Raw genomic sequence first — 19,710 nt, 5'->3', positions numbered from 1 at the left:
AGATGACGTCAAACGTTTAGGAGACAATATTCATATATCGAAATACAACGTGGTTGATGAGAAGCACGCTATGAAATAGAAATGGAAATCCTTCTCCTCTTAATATAATGATCATAGCTTATTGAATTGGGAAAAAACGATTTTCCAACAAAGTTGCACTTGATCGAAACTATAATCTTAGAGGAACATTTGGTGCATGTGTGGATTAGGCAGAGTCTGACTGGCATTTGTAACAATAATCTATATAATCATGAAGTTACTCAATAAATTCGGTATGTTTCTAAAAATGGGTGATCGGCAATCGAGCTAATTAATTGTTAGGCAAAGCATAAGAGAGAGCTGCCTAATTGCTGTCTAGGTCGCATGATGGTGTTCCGCATTCCACACGCAAAATGTACAGAGGATGTATTATTTTTAAATTATTTGAATATAAAGTAATGTAAAACTGGATATATAAAAGTTAAAAGGCAAAATCATGTAAAAGAAGAATATACATCCCTCTTTGTACTTCATCATAACAAACCAACAACACAATTTAGATGCAATCTGTTCTCCAACCCTCTTAGATGGTGGCCCAGTAACATGCACCTGCACGAAACAACATCCGCCTTCGTCACCACAATCGTATGAAACCCACACACAAACATTATTTATTTGCTTCAAGAAACAAAGGACAGCAGTAAAATTAAGGGAATTATTCACAATTACCAGAAAAGCAGCTTGGCCAAATAATCCCGTGATGTGCCAATGGTATCACAAAGTTCATTATCCCTATCTTCGTAGTTCTGCATGCTGTCCCCCTCATAATCTGGGGTTGCATCGTCTGTGAAAAATTTCCGCAGAGCATTTTGAGCAAGTTGCTGGATGATTTCCTCCACCTCTGTCGATGATGGTCTAGATAGCTCAGTTACCTGAAGCAAAATGTCAGAGATACATCACTGTTGATATTTGAGATTCAAGATATCTGGACATATATTGTAAGGAATATTGACTTACCATATCCGAGTCCAGGGACCTCAAGTACTCCAACAAATTGTTATCACTCTTTGTTATATGCTCTATCTCCAAGTTTTCCTGTTTCCGAGATTGAAGCTCCTGAGGGAACATCCGATCAGAAGCCATCAAGATACATACCAATAGGAATTAAATCAGAGTAAAAGTTGCAGATAGAATAAAAGCAAAGAAGAAACATTACACCAATATCTGAAAGGGGTAATCGATTTTGCAAAAAAGATAAAGTCAAGGGGCAACCAAGTTGTGATCTAATCTACCAGAGGGAGTAGAAGACTAGAAGTTGAGTTCAACTACTAATACAACTGTAGAGCTATAATATCAGGGAGATTCACTTGAAGAAGCATAGTTCATATGGATGTGATATAATCATGTTATGAAGATTCAACAATGTAAACCCATAATTACATCATGATGCGTATGAAGAACATGTCCATGAAATGGTACAGATTATATAGTGCTAGTACTATTTTTTGACTTTGTGACTGGTCATTCAACTGATTTAAATCCAATCAAAATGAATCAATCAGCAGAAACCTAGACAACAGTATTCCTAAAAAAGCACCCTTCAGCTGGCCACCTGATACTAATCCATGAATCTTTCACAAGTAACTAGAGTAATAACTTGGTGTATAAATTTTGGCAATTTAATGAAAATTATTAGTGCAATCTCAATCAAGACTTGCTCAATCTATAACTGCAAATTCATCCACCTGATCAACATCATATAATCAATCCATGCCCACACAGCAAGCTCTGTAGTTACTTAATTCAACTAGACTACAGTAAACTAACCTTCTTTGCTGTGGACAACTCCAGTTCCAATTGCTGAATATAGTTCAATGCTTCTGGAGGCAAATCCCCAAAAATCTGAAGATTCATATTCTCCAATTCTTCTGCACAACCTTCAACTCTGGCACCAACACCGCTACCATTGCTCCTATCCCACCTCACCACCGAGGCCCCATCACTCTCCACATATTCAGACCCCTTTGAACTATCCGGCGACATATCAAAATTCCTCATCAACAATATCCTATAGTCTGCATTCCACAGAGTATACCTACAAATCAACATAGACAAATTATATGAAATCAGTAATAAATAGTAGTTGCTTCCAAACTGACACTACTACTAAAAACATGATAAATTGCAAACTAACGATTATCAATTTCTTCCCAATTTCAAGAATACCTAATTTTAATTACGCATCAATCAACAAGGACTATACATCATAACCACAGAATCAGACATATATACGGACGCATCCATTGAAGAAATTCAATTAATGAAAAGAGTAATCAACGAAGATCTAATTACCCGGTGACGATGGATGAAACTAGGAGACGATTGAGCGGGTGCTTCGAAACCCTAACGGTGACGGAGAACTGATCCGAAGGCAGAAGTCCGAGCATCGTGGATATCGTCTGCTTCATCGAATCCTTAGCCGAATCCGAAACCCCCTTCGAGATAACCGAATTGTCGAACGGCTCGATTTTATTAAGCATATTCGCTATGACGGAGAATTCGTGCCCGAAACCGGATTTCCTGGTGGAGACGAACTCGTCGGAGACTCCACCGCCGTCGACGCCGGAAATAAGGCAGCTGATCACGGCGCGCTTCCTCGGGACCGCCCGGAGCAAGGGGCGGATGAAGTGGCGGTGCGCGAGCGGCGGCTGAGCCGACAGGGTGGGTTTAAGGGATAAATCGGAGGCGCGTGATATTAGGACAGCCCTCGCCGCTGCCGAGGCCGCCATGAATCTGCTTCTGCACTCGAGATTTTCCCGGCGGAGGAGCTGCGGTGGTTGAGGGGCGTCGCGTTCTTACCTACAAATCTTTGTCATGAGCCTCAGCCCACCAATTTCTGCTGATATTGATTTCATCTTGGTGATGCGTTTGTGAGGTAATTGGGCTTCTTGTTTGGATTAATTACGGATTCGCCATTGAATGTAGTGACGTCACTTCGTTCAAAGATTCCTCTTGTTTATAGCATTAATATTTTTTTTGGCATTTAAAATATTCATAGTTCTATAATGTTTTAAGAATAAATTGATAGTATAAATTGAGTGAGAATAATATAATTAAAAAGAGAAAAAATAAAGGTAGATGAAAAAGTGTATACATGAAAAGTAATAAATCAAATAAGTGTTATTTTTTGTAAATATTATTATTTATAAAATACACAAATAAGTCGAGATTGATGGACATGTTTTTAGTGAGCTTAAAAGCTAGCGATGCTTATTTTTATAGCTTATAACGTGTTTAAAATTTAATACGGTAGCTCATTTAGAAAATTGATGAATAACTGTGAATTACTACAAAGTAATATCAATATAGCTAATTATGGAGCTCAACTTTCCACTATTTGGTAGGGATATTAAAGGTGTGCATTAATCCATAAAACTTTCTCCACCATGATGATATCATGTGCCTAATTCACTAGACTTAAAATAATGCGTAATAATATTGAATTAGCTATTTTAGGATGGTATTTTGTCTTTCCATTTCGTGTGGGCATCTATAATTCTAAATTCAATAATACTAGTAGTTAACAATTAATTAAACGTTATAAATATGTATTAACAAGCACTAATTAATTAAACAACAAATTGGGACTCCAAAAATAAAAGATGTTTCATAGTAAAGTTCAAAAGAGTCGCGGCTTCTAAAAATAAATCTCATTTATTTAAAGTATATACACCAACATTATCACTACTAGAATCGTTATATTTACCGATATTTTTCGACAACTATGTTTATAAATAATAATAAGAGTTGTAAAAAAAAATAAAAATAACTTATAATGATAAATATACTTAAAATGAACGCCCAGTATCAAATGGGGCCCCATAAATTGATCGTGAGATTCAGTGAGTTTGACAATTGAAAAGTAATGGGCCTATTGGATTTGGTTGGAGCAATCTTGAGCACAAATTCAAATTGATATTGACATCTATTTACGCCGACCAATAAAATTTGCAAAAATTATTCAGGTTACCCAATTCGATTATTGAAAATTTCAATAATTGTCCATTGTCATGGACTGACTCATGATAATTGTTTTTATTTTATTTGTGAATTCACAATGTAATGTGTTTACTATTTTGTCGACTATTTTTACTTTTGACCGAAAGTCAAATGATTTCGTTACTAGTACGATTATGAGTTGAAGCATCGTTTCAAAAGTCAAACGAAAGTTTCTCCGAAACGTTTATAAATTTGCCCCAGTTTCGGCGTGATAAAGCCCGTACGCATACCCTAAATTATTGTTTTAATCTCTCATTATATTAGTCAAATTGAAAGAGTAATTTTAATTAACGGCTAACGCAAAAATGCGAGTGATATTGTGATTGCAATTATTATATTAAGTATTATTATTATTATTATTATAGCCTTTTAGGGAGCAAGATTATGAAACTAATTTAGCCTCGTTCAGTCGTTTGACAATCCTAAATTCATCACCCTCGCTTGCAAAGTCATTAATTTTCTGTTCTCTTTTTGATGGGCAAGGTTATAATATAGTCAGCCTCGTTTTCTCTAAATACAATTATTAACTTTTAAGTTACTTTAGCCTTAACTATTGCGTATTGCCTAAAATATCTATTACTATTAAATACTACTATATTTTATTTAATACTGTATTTAAAAATGCGATAAAATGACATATTTCACTTATATTTTATTATACTTTTGAAAATCGTTATTATCACACTCCCCCAAAATATAAAACCGTTAGTTTCACATTCCCAAAATATAATACATAAAACAAATTAAAACAGAAAAAAGTGAGAAAAGGAGAAGAAATCGCGTTAGAGTTAAAAAAGGCAAGTCAAGTTTTGAGTAGAGGAGGCCACACCGAATATTCCTCCGCAGCCGAAAAGCGTGACTACAACTGTAGCTCTCTATATATATATAAAGGGCACGCAACTTCAAATTCAAAACCCTTCATATATTCATTCAATAGATCGCTCTAATTTTTCGGATTTTGTATCTAGAATCGTAATGGCTTCATCTGCAGCAGCTCTCAAGAGATGGCTCAGGCCCGAGGTACTCGCTAGATCTCCTTTTTTTTCGTATAGTTTATTTTTATTTTTGTTTTGTGATTTGTTCGGATCTGATTCTTTGTTGTATGAATTTTAGGTGTATCCGTTGTTCGCCGCCGTCGGAGTGGCGGTGGGGATCTGCGGAATGCAATTGGTTCGTAACATCTGCACGAATCCTGAAGTCAGGTATTGTTTTTGACCTTGTACCTGCGCTGATTTCTCTCCGTTTTATGATATGTATAGATCTGTGTGCTAGTTTTGCTCGAGGAGTCGTGCTGTATGTCTTTGCAAAGTCTGATACTCCACATTAATAATAATAATAATAATAATAATATAATACTAATAAAATAAATAATAGTGGTAGTAAATAAATAGTCCTCGAGATTCTCTGTATCAAATAATGTTGGATTATACATTGTGTTTTCATTAGATTATGTATACCAACCTGTGACTATGCTGTCCAATATTATGCGGTCAAATTATTTTATTTTTGTATTTCAATTTATTTAATGAGTATACAGTATCTGGTGCATCGAATTTATGAAAATTTAACGGTAATTTGGTAATGTAACATGTCATGGAAAAATATGAAAATCAAGGGTGCAATGCAATTGTGCATATTTCTTGACAAAATAGAAAATTGAGGGTTTGTCTCTGTATTAAAATTTGTGGTCCTCTCCCTGATTAGAGAGCACAACAATGATGTTCATCATAGAGGTTTTTGCAATAATAATGGATAAATATTCTGAAAAACAATGTCTTAAAATATTATGCCTGGATGGTGAAATTGCAAGTGCTTGTTTAAAATATAAACCCTTCAAAAAGATGAAAAATTTATTTGAACTTGCATAGTCCATTTAATCATATATTTGCCTTTGTTATACTTTCTCGGACCTTGAGGTGGTCGACAGTTTCATGGAGTACTTGACCTTTGAACTTAATTATGACATTGTTAAAGCCTGTGTTCCATTTTTGTGAAATGTAGGGTGAATAAGGAAAACAGAGCTGCTGGTATTTTGGATAATCATGTGGAAGGGGAGAAGTACTCTCAACATGCTCTTAGGAAGTATGTCCGTAACAAGTCCCCCGAGATCATGCCATCCATCAATGGCTTCTTTTCTGACCCCAAATATTGATCGTTTACTGATGAAATACAATTGTTTTGAAGATATCAAGATACAACAAATGACAGAATTGCATTTTTTGGGCTCTGATTGAGCAAACAAATAAAAGAACCAATATATACTTTTTCACAACAATTCATGAATGATTTGGGTTAAATCTTTCCCCTTTTATATTATTGAGCATTCTTATGGTTCATTTCAGTGCATGTTACATTCATTTTGTAATCTCGTCAAAATTTTCATTTCCACTATCATGTATAGAAATGGCTAAACAAAGGATTTCATTGGATTTGGAATTTTTATATCGGGTAGAAGCAGCCAATATACATGGCTTTTGTAGTTTAAGAATTGGTACCGAAATTCAGTTCAAATTTTAGTTTGTAGTATATCAGATCATTACATCCTAGTATAACTCTTGCCTCCAGTTTCGATAGAAAGAATTCGAATGGAAAAGATGAAACATTCATTCGGATGCATGCTCTATCTGCTGCTTCTCTTTAGCTTCACCACGCCAGCTACTCCATGCTTCAGTATAGTGGTGAAAAAGGTCTCCAACAGCTGCCACAACATTGATATAAGATTAGATAATATGCCCAATTCCTATAGCTCAACATGTAGTAAATCAAGACAGGATCCACGTTTTGGGGCTATATTAAGACAGTTTGCTTCGTAGTTATACGGTTATACCATGTGAGGAAATGTGATTCCTTGAAAGAGTTGTGTCATAAGAAAATTTGAGCTAAGAAATTAGGAATTAGTTACCTTTGTTGCTATACTGTGGCTGATAAGCACAAAGGGGACTGTCAGAGTTTTGAATCTGCCCATCTTTTCTGGTTTCATGGCTCCATACCGTAGTAACATTTGGGGAGAAGGGACCAAATACGAATTCCTTTGAGCTGCATTTCTGATGCTGCTCAGTCAAGGCATTATAAGTATTGCACCTTTTCACTGATATGTTGGTGATATCAGCTCCGAACGCTCTTCTCTTCCGATTCTTATCTTCCAATGCAATGGAAGATCCATTTCCGCTCCTTCCCACACTTGTCCACCTAAATGCTGGTTTTCCACTCCCAGGATCGCGAACCTATAGAAATATCAAGATTTGCTGAAAAGGATCAGCTTCCTATATGCAGGGAGGGGAAACGGAAAATGGGGATATGTTGAATTTTTAAAAAGTGATTGTACTATTGCAGATAAACCTTTTCAATGAGTCCCATTGATGAAAACACATTAGCAATATCATACAAGCGCCTAATCTTTGCTGCATATGAGAAGCAAAATGTAAGAGTACTACATAAGTTTGCATACAATTTCTATGTGTTCACTATAATGAAGGCACATCTAAAAGAAAGATTGAGTTACTTCTCATAGCTGTTCGGTCAAGGCTGTCCCCTAGCAAAGCTAATGCAGCACCATCTAGTGATATAATCTCCGCCTTTAAGTGATGAACAAGATCCAGATCAAACTGAATTCGTTCGCTTGATTTCTGAAATCCAGATAGAGGCAAAACTTACCTCAGAACAAAGGAAAAGCTTGACAAAATTCTGTGTAAGAAGCCCCAATGATTTTTCCCTCTTGTGCTCTGTACAACCACGAGTATAAAAAACAACCAAATTCAGTTAGATGGAGAAGATACTACTAATACAGGCAGTGACTCAAAGGAGGTAGAGATGATAGCTCCACATAAATAAGAGACTCAGTAATCACCACTTTTATCCGATTGAGAGCATTTGTCTGGACACTCAGCCTTCGAGTCAGAGGACAGACTATGTTCTTTATCATTCGAGACCTGGGGAAAGAACTCTGCATTATATGTTGCAAGCGGAATATAGGAGTACTATCATCATGCTACACTACGCCTACGCTTTATAACACATAATGGTTAACATGACTACGACTATTTTGTGAACGTTCTTCAGCTCGTACAACAAGAGGTAAGTCTGAAAAGCTAAAGAAAGCAAGCAGTCAATTTAAACTTAATTTGCTAAAGCCAGCAAGATACATTAGTGATATAGGTATGGAAGTCCGCTTTCTGTCCCTGTTCCTGTAATGAAACAATGCAGAATAAAGTTACTATGCCATTAAGATTTGAGTGCCAAATTCATTGATTTTTTCATACTCCATAAAACCAGTCTAAACAAGACTACCTTGAGCACCTCTAAAGCCCCAGAAATGGCAGCATAACCTTTCCAAGTGTATTGATTTTTCTCTTTCTTCTGTAAAACCTGAACATTTCCCCTTAAAGTTATAATTTCAAGTTTAGATTAAAAGATAAGATAGTTACCCCAATGCCTTCTAAAATATTCACAATGTCATATATTCTTCGCCGTTCAACACCTAGATACAAAGTCCAAAAAAAAGGTTAGCTCCCAATTAGAATTTGTATCAGGATATCAAGTTAGCTATTTTAAACTCAATTTCCTCTTATTTTACTTGATCAAAATACTAATTCTAAAAAAAATTAAAAGCAGTCCAGAATTATACATAAAAATATGGGAGATAAATGAATTTATTATCTAACAAGTAATATCTCTTGCATTTTCATCCTCACAATCAATTTCATATAATCACTCGAGTTCTTAGATTTTAAAAACTCAAGTTCCAAAAATAATCAACAACAGATCGTATTATTATCCTGATTGAAGAATAGTAGCACACCTAACTGAAGAGCAGAAGCATCCAATCCGATTGAGTCCACGCCTTCGCGATCGTACAACCTCAGGAAACTGCACAATACCAAAAAAATCACTCAAGCGGAAAGCTCGAATCATATGAGTATTCATCATATACAGATGACAAAATCACGAATTACTTGGTGCATAAAAGACCGAGAGACTTCTCCTTGCGGCAGTAAAATGCATCTTTTGTGCGAGAATCGCGAGACGCCATTCCAGCAATCGATTTCAGAAACTGGAGAGATTATCTAGCTCGGATGAGTTTTGATGGAGGTGAATCATAAATTGATAGGCATGGCGCAACTAGGGATTTCGACTTTGACGACTTCGGGTTTACAGATTTGGAAAGGGACGAGTACACTACCTTAATGCATCGCGGGAATTCGAATTCAGATGAAGCGCGGGCTTAACGAGTATCCATCACTAATTTAATCTCGGATACAATCTTGCAAACCGAATACTCATGTACTAGTACTACTAAAGTGAAATGTGTCACTTTTATCAATGACCTACCAAGAAACAAGAATCAATTATCAATGACCTACCAAGAATCAACCGCAGCTTTAAATATTGTATTTAGTGAAGTTTTTCAACTCTAGTAAACTACTAGTGTGTTCAATCGACCTTTAAAAGTCGAATTTAGTAAAGTTTTCTGACTGTTGTAGACTGCTGGGGAGTTCAATCTACCTCTGACCCTACGGCGACAGCTCTAAAGGCCGAATTTAATGATGTTTTTCCGACTGTCGTGGGCTGCTGGTGGATTCAATCGACCACTGACCCACGTGAATCTGATAATTGCATTCTTCTACGTTTTGGCTTTCGTCTTTTGAGCTTAATTGATGGAGTATATTTGTAATTGTAGGACATGACGAAAATATGCTTGTTGAGTTGGGAAACTGGTATTTGATGAACATACTAATATTTTCTTAAAAATCCAAATTCCACCAAGAGAAGAATTGACGATTGCCTAGAATAAGATGTGACCCATATCAAAATGGGGGAGGTACATGAATAAACCATGTTCAAATCCACCAAACCCAATGCACCCACATAATGGAAAAACTAGTGCAACCAGCACCAAATAATTGACTCCCTGAATAGCTGAAATGATTCACTTACCATAATCATCTAAGGCAGACAAAATGATTCAACTACAATGAATTTAAAGTACATGAAAACTGAAACCCATTGGTCTTCAAAACAAACAAAATATGTCTTATACTTTTTTGAATATGACAACCATGAACTGATAAAAGTCCCACCAGACTTCTATTGATCAATGGTGGATACCTCTTGCCACTCCCCATCCACGGCTTCCTTCCACAGCGTGACATTGTTGTCGCCAGATGCCACAGCCAGGAGATTTCCAGTCAGAGACCACGACACCCTCCAGACGGGAGTCTTGAAGTCCTTCAAGACTTTACCTTCCCACTGATCACCTTCCTTGGCCACAGTCCATATCACGACAGTACCATCTTGAGAGGCACTCGCGACAGTTGATTTAGGAAGTCCCAAGTTTGGTGCCCAGGAAACATCTCTCACCCAATCTGAGTGGTTCTGGAGGGCAGGGAAGCAGTCCATTTTCCATATACCATTGTTGAGCTTCCAGATCTTCACTGTGTTGTCGCATCCACCGGATGCAAGCTTCTGAACTGGTTCCAATATTCCAGATCCAACGAGTGCACCAGGAGCCATTGAAGGGGCCCATGTAACTGAGGTCACCCCAACAGGATGAGCTTGGTCTATTTTTGTAGTATCCCAGCCACCATCAGCTCGAGATGTGTAAACTGAAATGTTCCCGTCCGAAGAGCCACCGGCCAAACACAATCCCAACTCATGGGGTGCCCAAGCAATGGAATTAACTGATGATTTGTGGTCAGTGAAAATATGAGATTGGGACCACTCATTTGGATTACCTTCCTTCCAGATGATGACTTTACCATCATAAGAACAAGAAGCCAGTGTCGAGCCAAACTTGGGGTGTGCCCAAATTACCTGCCACACTGGTCCTTGATGACCAGTCAAAGTAGCCAGATGCTGGGAAGAGTTGTTGCTCACGCCAATTATTTTTATAGTGCCATCGGATGAAGCTGTTGCCACACGTTTACCATAATAATCCATCGACACATCATGAACAACATCATTGTGGCCGGTTTCAATTTTCTGTGGAGGCATATTTCTTATTGGTTACACCTTCGAACTTAGTAGAATTGCTTTAAAGTTTGCTTTGAAACCCCTGTACATCAGAACATACGCATTCAAAATAGAACTCCTCATATATTTCCAACAGAATTCTACAAACTATTCAAAATTTATAGCATCACAGCATCATTATCGAGCAAATTAGTGTATGCTGTGTAACCTGTCAAATAACAACTAGCTGACCGAAATGACATAATTAACAAAGCACGCGGCTCCAAACATACAATTGTTGCAGCTGAGTTTTAAATGTTATCAATGGATTCAATCAGACCAAGCATGCTCACACACAGATCGAGCTAGCTTCTTGATACAAATCAACTAGATTAGATCCTTGCCCCATTTCCCCAAAAATTAACAGCACGCAGGCAAGTTTCAGTTTTTTCATCCCAATCTAAGAGCAGAGCCAGAGCGTATGAAGTAAAAATCTTCGTCAATTACATAAACGAAAGGAAAAACAAAACCTAGCCCTAATATAAACAAACTATTTTTCGGCAACTTACTTCGAGAATGTATCTAAACCAAATAAATCATATTTACATCACCTCGATCTCGAGAAGATATCAGAAATGAATAAGCTTAAACCTGAATGAAACGGATCTAAGATTCCCCAATCCCAGATCTCATAATTTACAGATCACAAGTATCGAATAATCCATCAGAAGCTAAAAATTCACAAAAAAAAGATAATTGAGGGATTACAAGCAATGATTTACCAGGTATGTGTCGATTGGAGCTTCGGATCAGATCGGCTACTAGGAGGAAATCGGAGAGAAGGAGAGAATTGCAGTCGTACAACTCTATGCTAGAGCGATATACGTTAAAAAAGTGGGGACGTGTTTGGTTGCAACTTACTTGGAATTTCGGTCATTTTATAAATTGCAAACAAATTTGGAGTACTATAAAATTTGGGAAACTTTAGGTTGTTTTGCAATTTTAAAAATTAATTAGAAAATAGAAAAAATTGGACTTTTCTATGTTTACTATGCAATGAAAAAATTCGGATGTCAATATGTAAAATATTGCTAATGTTTTTTTAATAAAATTATTTTTTTATAAATAGACAACATCATTTAATTTATTAATGGTAACTATATATGATTTCTTACTGACATGTCACATAAAATGTCACAGTTAATAACAAATATATAATTGTAATAGGTTATAAATTTTACACTACATATCATATGTTGCCATTTTTATGAGCACGTTCATTTTCTGGTATTTCTTATTGACTGAATTGTTTAATACATTTAGGTATGGTTAAATAATTGCATTGGGATTTGCTATATATAGTTAATAAATAAATAGATTATTTAAATTTTATGTGTATAAATTAACATGAGTAAGCGTTCGAACCATAATAAAACAATTACTAGTATATTTTTCTTAAAAAACTAATGAAGTATATTACGACCCATAATATCAAAGTACTATTAATAATAACAATAAAAATAGGAAGGTAAAAATTTCAAGGGTAATAAGTTCATTTAAATTAATTGTCCTAATTAGATTTTCAATGTAAATCAACTAATCATACTACTTATTTATTGGATTCGTTTAGCACTAACTAAATAAACCAAAAGATGATTTACCTCACATGGTACCACACATCAGGAAACGCTAGAATAACCCCTAGAATATATACTCAAATAGTCAAGTAGAAGTTAAATTTACAAGTTATCATAATGAAAACAAAGTAATCGAATGTAGGGATGAGGAAAAATACCGAAAAAATGATATATCGCTCGTATCGTATTGAAAAATATCGAAGAATTATCGAATTTTCGATATATCGTAATTTTCGATACGATACAATACTGTATCGTAAGTTTTCGATACGATAACGATATAAATTTCCTTATACCGCGATATATCGTTTTATATCGAATATACAATATATATCGATATTTTCGGTATACCGAATTATATTGAATTATCGATATATACCTTATATATCGAAATATCTTGAAATTTTGATACGATATTGAAGTATCGATCGTTGATATATCGTTCTGAACGATATACCGAATTTCGGTATAATATATCGAAATATCGTAACAATAATGATATTGATATTATCCATATCGAAAGTTTGATATATCGAAATTTTTTATACGATAACGATATGAAATTCTTTCATACCGATATTTTCGATACGATACACGATATAACGTTTTCGTATCGTATCGACTCACCCCTAATCGAATGGACCTTTTGTTTGATTTAAATAATATCTTATAAAAATATATTGTTTTAACATCGTTAAATTTACAAATTATATTAAAAAAAATTGATATTCAATTAGTATTTATTCATTCATTTGAACTTTGAAGTTATTTTAAAAAAATACTACTATATAATTGTGATTTCTATCTTATTCATACAGCTAATGATAAAATTTTGATTTTAAAATTAAATACTAAAGCTGACGTCGATAAAGTAGAAATACAATTTGTACCATAATACCTTCTTAGAAATACAATGTGAACAAAGTAAAATTTACAGTAGAGTGGAATATATTTTCGTATTTCCAAAAACCCTACCAAAATTTGTATAGATAAGGCAAATGAATTATGAATCTATACTAGTAGGAGTAATTATCTAGATGAATAATGTACACTCCATTTGACATTTTGTCAAAGATATAAAAATACTACTACAAATCTATTTTTAATTACGATTTTAAATTTTTAATTTTGTTTAGACCTTAATTAGTGGAGTGACAAACAGATCTCAACACTATCTCGACATCAACGGCACATCAAAATCGTCGTCGACTTTGCAGGCGACGACCAAAACCCCAGCTCGCTACGATCGCCGTATCTCGCTCCAACCGCCATGGCATTCTCCACCCGCCGCGGCGCCGGCGGATGGGCGCAGTCTCTCCTCCCCACCGCCGCCACAAAATCCCCATCCAAGCAGCCGCGGAAGTCTCGAAGGCGCACCACCGCCGCCTTCCGCGATTTCATCCTCGCCAATTTCTTCACAATCGGACTCTGCGTCACCTTCTTCTTCTTCCTCTTCGTCCTATTCCGATTCGCTGCCGTCCCCGGGCCGTTGCAGTTGCGATCGGCGACGGCGCGCGGGCGCGCCGCCCGGCCTCGGAAGCCGGTCGTGCATAAGTCGCCGAATAGGACTATTTTGGCGGCGGATGTGGATATCACTACTAAGGATCTGTATGATAAGATCCAGTTTCTGGATGAGGACGGCGGGCCGTGGAAGCAGGGGTGGCGCGTGAGTTACAAGGGTCATGAGTGGGATGATGAGAAATTGAAGGTGTTTGTGGTGCCGCATTCGCATAATGATCCTGGATGGAAGCTCACTGTTGAAGAATATTACGATAAGCAGTCCAGACATATTCTCGACACTATTGTGGAAACGCTTTCTAAGGTTAACATCATTTCTCCATCTAACCTAGATCGGAGTTGTTAGGAAACGTATTTATAATTTGGTGAGATTCGATTGAACATTAAGTTGAATTATGTTCTCAATTTAGCTGATAGATACCAAACTTTTAGGATAAAATGGAATTTTAATATAATTTGGCTTTTATTCTATTGTACTTATCTGGTGCATCATCAATCTGGAAAATTTCATGCTGCTTTCATGGCTATAACCTATAACAGGTCGATGACATTCAATTTTCGGATGCTGCTGAACTATAGTTGCTTCTTGTTCTATCCTTGATATTGATGGTTCTTGTTTAATACCAGAATTTGATTTGTGTATATAGGAGGTGAAATTTACAAAATTCTGCTTGATTGGTTGATGTTGTTGTAGGATACTCGGAGAAAGTTTATATGGGAAGAGATGTCTTATTTAGAGAGGTGGTGGAGGGATGCTTCAGAAGCGAAAAGAGAATCCTTCACCAATTTAGTCCAGAATGGTCAGCTGGAAATTGTTTCAGGTGGATGGGTTATGAATGACGAGGTAAATTGCCCCCAGCCCCCACTCCCTTATATATTCAGTTTCAGATAAACTACTTTTCAATTTTTATTGCCATTATATTTGTATTAATTAATAGTAGATGCAAAATCTAACCAGTTGTTTTTTCATCTTTGTACAGGCTAATTCACATTTTTTTGCTATCATTGAACAGGTAACTATGCAAATTTTGTTTGTTATTTTAACTCACTCTAGTAGTCTAGTTTAGCATTATGTGTAAGGTGAACTGTCTGATATCTGCTTGGATGTAAATGGGAGTGTTATAGCTTTCATTGATTTGTGCCAACCTTATAGTACTTTATTCAATGAAGATCTCAAAGCAAATACTTAAATCTTCTAGGCTATATGTGTGTGTGTAGGGCCTGTAGGCGAGGCATCAAATGTCTCCGTGTTATCGTGAGTCCGTGAGTCTCCTGTTTTTTTACTGCACCAGCCACCAGATGTATAAAATTTTTGAATCTGATACTGAATGCAGAAAATGAAATTAACCTAGGATTGAATCCACAAGATAGTTATATTTGTACTAGTAAATTATACAGAGAACTTCGTAATTTTATATGTACGGTGCAGTAATAAAAGCAGACTCACAATAAAAAGGAGACTCATAATAACCAACCTCTATATGAGGAGAGGTTCACAAGAGAACTTATATTTTAATAAAGTAAGGAAAGCCATCTTCAGCACTACGATTATGAAAATTGATGGTGAATGCAACACTAGGGATCAAATTCATAAGGAGCAAACATTTCATTTAATTTAGTTTTTTATGAGTGTGGTTAATTTCACTGTGAATGCGGTGGCTTTATACATTCAATGTAGTGGTTTCTACATTAACCCGCGCCTACGAACACATATATATAATTATAAAACTGTTTTTATTTTAGTCGCCCCTATATATGTATATATATGTGTGTGTGTGTGTGTTGGTTAGGGAGGCAGGGTGTGAATCACATCATGGTGCTGTCAGTGATGATTTCTTATTAATTTTGAAAATGATAGATCATGTGTATGAGCGTATCAAATAGCCATGTGGTTTCTTCACTGCTATAAAACTCCACACTATGTTTTCCTAAATCTGCTTGTCGGCTTGCTTATATTCTGCTATTGATCTTGATCGGGTGCTTGACCTGGTCCACCACCTAGTGCCTTTTATGACTATGATTCTGCTTCATACGATGCATATATATGTTCTATTGAGTTCCATCTCAAATCTTATCCACCCTGCCACCGCAAGGGAAAAAAAAGGTATCATGTTTACCATCACATAGCTATGTAGATACATGTACTTGCATTTTATGGTTATCATCGAGATTTGATTTTTCTGGACATGTTAGTATAATGTTAGGTGCAACTTTAAATTCGATTGGTGGAGACTCATTACTTATAAGGTATTGATTATAAACTGTGTGTCTCAGATGACAGAGGGAAACATGTGGTTGAATGAAACTGTTGGGGTTATTCCTAAGAATTCATGGTCAATTGATCCATTTGGCTATTCATCCACTATGGCTTATCTTCTCCGTCGCATGGGATTTGAAAACATGCTTATACATAGAACACATTACGAGTTGAAGAAGGAGTTGGCATGGAATAAGAATCTGGAGTATGTATGGAGGCAGAGCTGGGATTCTGATGAATCAACTGATATATTTGTCCACATGATGCCCTTTTATTCTTATGATATTCCACACACCTGTGGGCCAGATCCTGCTGTGTGTTGCCAATTCGACTTCGCTCGAATCCGTGGATTTATGTATGAGCGTTGTCCCTGGGGACAACATCCTGTGGAGACTGACCATGAAAATGTTAGGGAGAGGGCACTTCTGCTGTTGGATCAATATAGGAAGAAATCCACGCTTTACCGAACAAACACAATCCTTATTCCCCTTGGTGATGATTTTCGCTACATCAGCATTGATGAAGCAGAAGCTCAGTTCAGGAACTACCAAATGCTGTTTGATTATATTAATTCTGATCCTGGCTTGAATGCTGAAGCTAAATTTGGCACTTTGGATGACTATTTCCGTACCATGCGTGAAGAGGCTGACAGAATAAATTATTCAGTTACTGGTGAAATTGGATCTGGTGAAATTGGTGGTTTCCCTTCTTTATCTGGTGATTTCTTTACATATGCTGACAGAAGTCAAGATTATTGGAGTGGCTATTATGTATCAAGGCCTTTCTTCAAGGCTGTTGACCGAGTTTTGGAGCAGACACTCCGCGGTGGAGAAATGATGATGTCATTTTTATTAGGTTATTGCCAAAAAGCGCAATGTGAGAAGTTGCCCACTAGTTTTTCATACAAGTTGATTTCTGCTAGAAGGAACTTAGCTCTTTTCCAGCATCACGATGGCGTCACTGGTACAGCCAAGGATCATGTGGTTGAAGACTATGGGACGCGAATGCATATGGCTTTGCAAGACTTGGAAAATTTTATGTCTAAGGCTATTGAGGTTCTCCTTGGAATTCGCCATGAAAAAAATGATCAGCTTGCTGCTAATTTTGAACCAGCACAAATGCGGTCTAGATATGATGTTCAGCCTGTGCATAAAGCAATTAGTGCCCGTGAAGGTACAGTCCAGACTGTGGTTCTCTTTAACCCATTGGAGCAAACAAGAAATGAGGTGGTGATGGTGGTTGTTGAGAGACCCGATGTGACAGTTTTGGACTCAAACTGGACATGTGTCAAGAGCCAGATCTCTCCTGAACTGCGCCATGACAATAACAAAATATTTTCGGGGAGACACCGCCTGTACTGGAAATCTTCTGTCCCTGCCATGGGATTGCAGACTTATTATGTTGCTAATGGGTTTGTTGGATGTGAGAAAGCCAAACCAGCTAGTCTGAGAATTTTCGCTCCATCGAAGAAGCTTTCATGCCCTGCCCATTATGCTTGCTCGAATATTGACAGTGACACAGTGGAAATTAGCAATCAACATCAGACACTCTCTTTCAATGTAAGTCATGGACTTCTGCACAAAATAAGTCGCACAGATGGTCGCATGAATTTTGTTGGTGAAGAAATAGGTATGTATTCTAGCAGAGAGAGTGGGGCCTACCTCTTCAAACCAAATGGTGATGCTGAACCTACCACTCAAGCCGGTGGAACAATGGTGATCTCAGAGGGCCATTTGGTACGGGAAGTGTACTGTTATCCTAAAACAGCATGGGAGAAATCGCCAATTTCCCACAGCACCCGCTTGTATAATGGGGAAAGTACAATACAGGAATTTGTGGTTGAGAAAGAGTATCACGTTGAGCTTCTTGGTCAAGAGTTAATTGATAAGGAAATCATAGCAAGGTATAAGACGGATATCAATAATAAGAGGATCTTTTACACTGATCTAAACGGCTTTCAGATGAGCCGCAGGGAAACTTATGACAAGATACCTCTGCAGGGAAATTACTACCCAATGCCCTCTCTTGCATTTATGCAAGATGTAAATGGAGAGCGCTTCTCTATTCATACTAAACAGTCCTTGGGCGTGGCAAGCTTGAAAAATGGGTGGTTGGAGATCATGCTTGATCGCCGACTTCAGAACGATGATGGCCGTGGCCTGGGTCAAGGGGTGATGGACAACCGTCCTATGAATGTGCTTTTCCACATCCTGTTGGAACCTAACATTTCATTACCTGCTGATCCTGTTTCGAACCCTCGCCCTTCGAGTCCCTCTCTTCTATCTCATGTGGTCGGTGCTCACCTGAACTATCCAATTCATGGGTTCATTGGTAAAAGCCCTGAACCAATATCCGTGCAGCCCCCTCCTAGATCATTTTCTCCATTGGCGGCTTCTCTCCCATGCGATTTACATATCTTGAACTTTAAGGTTCCCCGACCTCAGAAATACACTCAGCTCCCCATAGGAGAGCCCAAATTTGCTCTCATTGTGCAAAGGCGGCATTGGGATAATTCATACTGTCGAACCGCCAGGTCACAGTGCTCAACTATAGCTGACGAACCAATCAATATGTTTGACATGTTCCAGGGGATGAATGTTGCGAGTGCAAAAGCGACCTCTGTTAATCTGCTACACGATGATACTGAAGATCTTGGCTATAATGAGCAGTTCGGAAATGACGCTCAAGAAGGTCACATCCTTATCCCTCCCATGGAAATACAGGCGTACATGCTGCAGATAAAGCCTGTGCAATAGATGCTGCTGTCATATAAATTATAGAACATGTTCCTGCTATCGGTTTGCAACTTCCCGTTTGTGAGAAGTAGATCTCTCCAACCTGTAACGTTCAACCTAAGTCGGAAATCTTGAAGCACATGCTGCTGGAAGTTTTGTAGAAATACTCGTCAGCCCCTTCGGGTTGTTTGATGGAGCATCTAACTGGTTATAAGCTGGCTATGCCGAACTACTCTTGTTCCACTAGTCTAATAGATTATGTAGATGTGCACTATATATTCTCAGGCAGAGACCATTTGTTAACAAAAATGGGATATATTTTACTCGTATTGAATGTCCACAAATGCTTATAGATGAGATGAGATGAGATGAGATGTGTATTATCTAGACACTTGCAATTGTTGGAAATTACTCGGCCTTTTTAGTGTATTGTCATACGCTATAATTACCAGTTTGTGTTTGAGTACACACCTAAGCCATTGACACCCCAAAATCTTGTTTTTTGAAATGACCAAAAATGATCTTTTAGTAATGCTATAACTTTTATAGTTCATGCAACACCATCAGTGTTCATATT

At 37.2% G+C, this 19,710-nt stretch overlaps 5 protein-coding genes across 7 annotated transcripts; 2 read left to right on the top strand and 3 right to left on the bottom strand.

The window, feature by feature from the left end:
• Window positions 1-395: 395 nt before the first annotated feature.
• On the bottom strand, window positions 396-2,873 carry LOC121769415. The gene is made up of 5 exons (XM_042166216.1): window positions 2,332-2,873; window positions 1,807-2,074; window positions 997-1,095; window positions 709-911; window positions 396-588 (listed from the first exon to the last, which is right to left on the bottom strand). Exons 1-5 carry the CDS (start codon window positions 2,766-2,768, stop codon window positions 513-515), a joined length of 1,083 nt encoding a protein of 360 aa, XP_042022150.1. The 5' UTR covers window positions 2,769-2,873; the 3' UTR covers window positions 396-512.
• A 2,041-nt stretch (window positions 2,874-4,914) lies between these two features.
• LOC121768435 lies at window positions 4,915-6,372 on the top strand. Its single transcript, XM_042164946.1, has 3 exons — window positions 4,915-5,058; window positions 5,152-5,240; window positions 6,040-6,372. The coding sequence occupies exons 1-3, from the start codon at window positions 5,014-5,016 to the stop codon at window positions 6,188-6,190; spliced, it is 285 nt and encodes a 94-aa protein (XP_042020880.1). The 5' UTR covers window positions 4,915-5,013; the 3' UTR covers window positions 6,191-6,372.
• A 62-nt stretch (window positions 6,373-6,434) lies between these two features.
• On the bottom strand, window positions 6,435-9,518 carry LOC121768433 (E2F transcription factor-like E2FE). Of its 3 annotated transcripts, XM_042164943.1 has the most exons (13): window positions 9,478-9,518; window positions 9,218-9,362; window positions 8,991-9,088; window positions 8,837-8,904; window positions 8,463-8,515; window positions 8,326-8,403; window positions 8,181-8,222; window positions 7,886-7,967; window positions 7,693-7,760; window positions 7,541-7,613; window positions 7,378-7,439; window positions 6,941-7,262; window positions 6,435-6,736 (listed from the first exon to the last, which is right to left on the bottom strand). In XM_042164943.1, exons 3-13 carry the CDS (start codon window positions 9,065-9,067, stop codon window positions 6,642-6,644), a joined length of 1,020 nt encoding a protein of 339 aa, XP_042020877.1. In that variant the 5' UTR covers window positions 9,068-9,088; window positions 9,218-9,362; window positions 9,478-9,518; the 3' UTR covers window positions 6,435-6,641. The 3 variants fall into 3 exon arrangements, with proteins under 3 accessions (XP_042020877.1, XP_042020876.1, XP_042020878.1); XM_042164942.1 differs by lacking the exon at window positions 9,478-9,518 and having other exon boundaries at window positions 9,218-9,454; XM_042164944.1 differs by lacking the exons at window positions 9,218-9,362; window positions 9,478-9,518 and having other exon boundaries at window positions 8,991-9,211.
• A 433-nt stretch (window positions 9,519-9,951) lies between these two features.
• LOC121768434 (protein transport protein SEC13 homolog B-like) lies at window positions 9,952-11,919 on the bottom strand. The gene is made up of 2 exons (XM_042164945.1): window positions 11,769-11,919; window positions 9,952-11,089 (listed from the first exon to the last, which is right to left on the bottom strand). The coding sequence occupies exon 2, from the start codon at window positions 11,026-11,028 to the stop codon at window positions 10,123-10,125; it is 906 nt and encodes a 301-aa protein (XP_042020879.1). The 5' UTR covers window positions 11,029-11,089; window positions 11,769-11,919; the 3' UTR covers window positions 9,952-10,122.
• A 1,849-nt stretch (window positions 11,920-13,768) lies between these two features.
• Window positions 13,769-19,587, top strand: LOC121767131 (alpha-mannosidase 2-like). Its single transcript, XM_042163325.1, has 4 exons — window positions 13,769-14,445; window positions 14,836-14,985; window positions 15,122-15,154; window positions 16,416-19,587. Exons 1-4 carry the CDS (start codon window positions 13,894-13,896, stop codon window positions 19,152-19,154), a joined length of 3,474 nt encoding a protein of 1,157 aa, XP_042019259.1. The 5' UTR covers window positions 13,769-13,893; the 3' UTR covers window positions 19,155-19,587.
• Window positions 19,588-19,710: the final 123 nt, after the last annotated feature.

This window comes from Salvia splendens, chromosome 15, assembly GCF_004379255.2.
Source record: "Salvia splendens isolate huo1 chromosome 15, SspV2, whole genome shotgun sequence".
Lineage (NCBI taxonomy): Eukaryota > Viridiplantae > Streptophyta > Magnoliopsida > Lamiales > Lamiaceae > Salvia > Salvia splendens.
The sequence above is the reverse complement of the archived record's forward strand: the minus strand, read 5'-3'. Positions and strand labels throughout refer to the sequence as shown.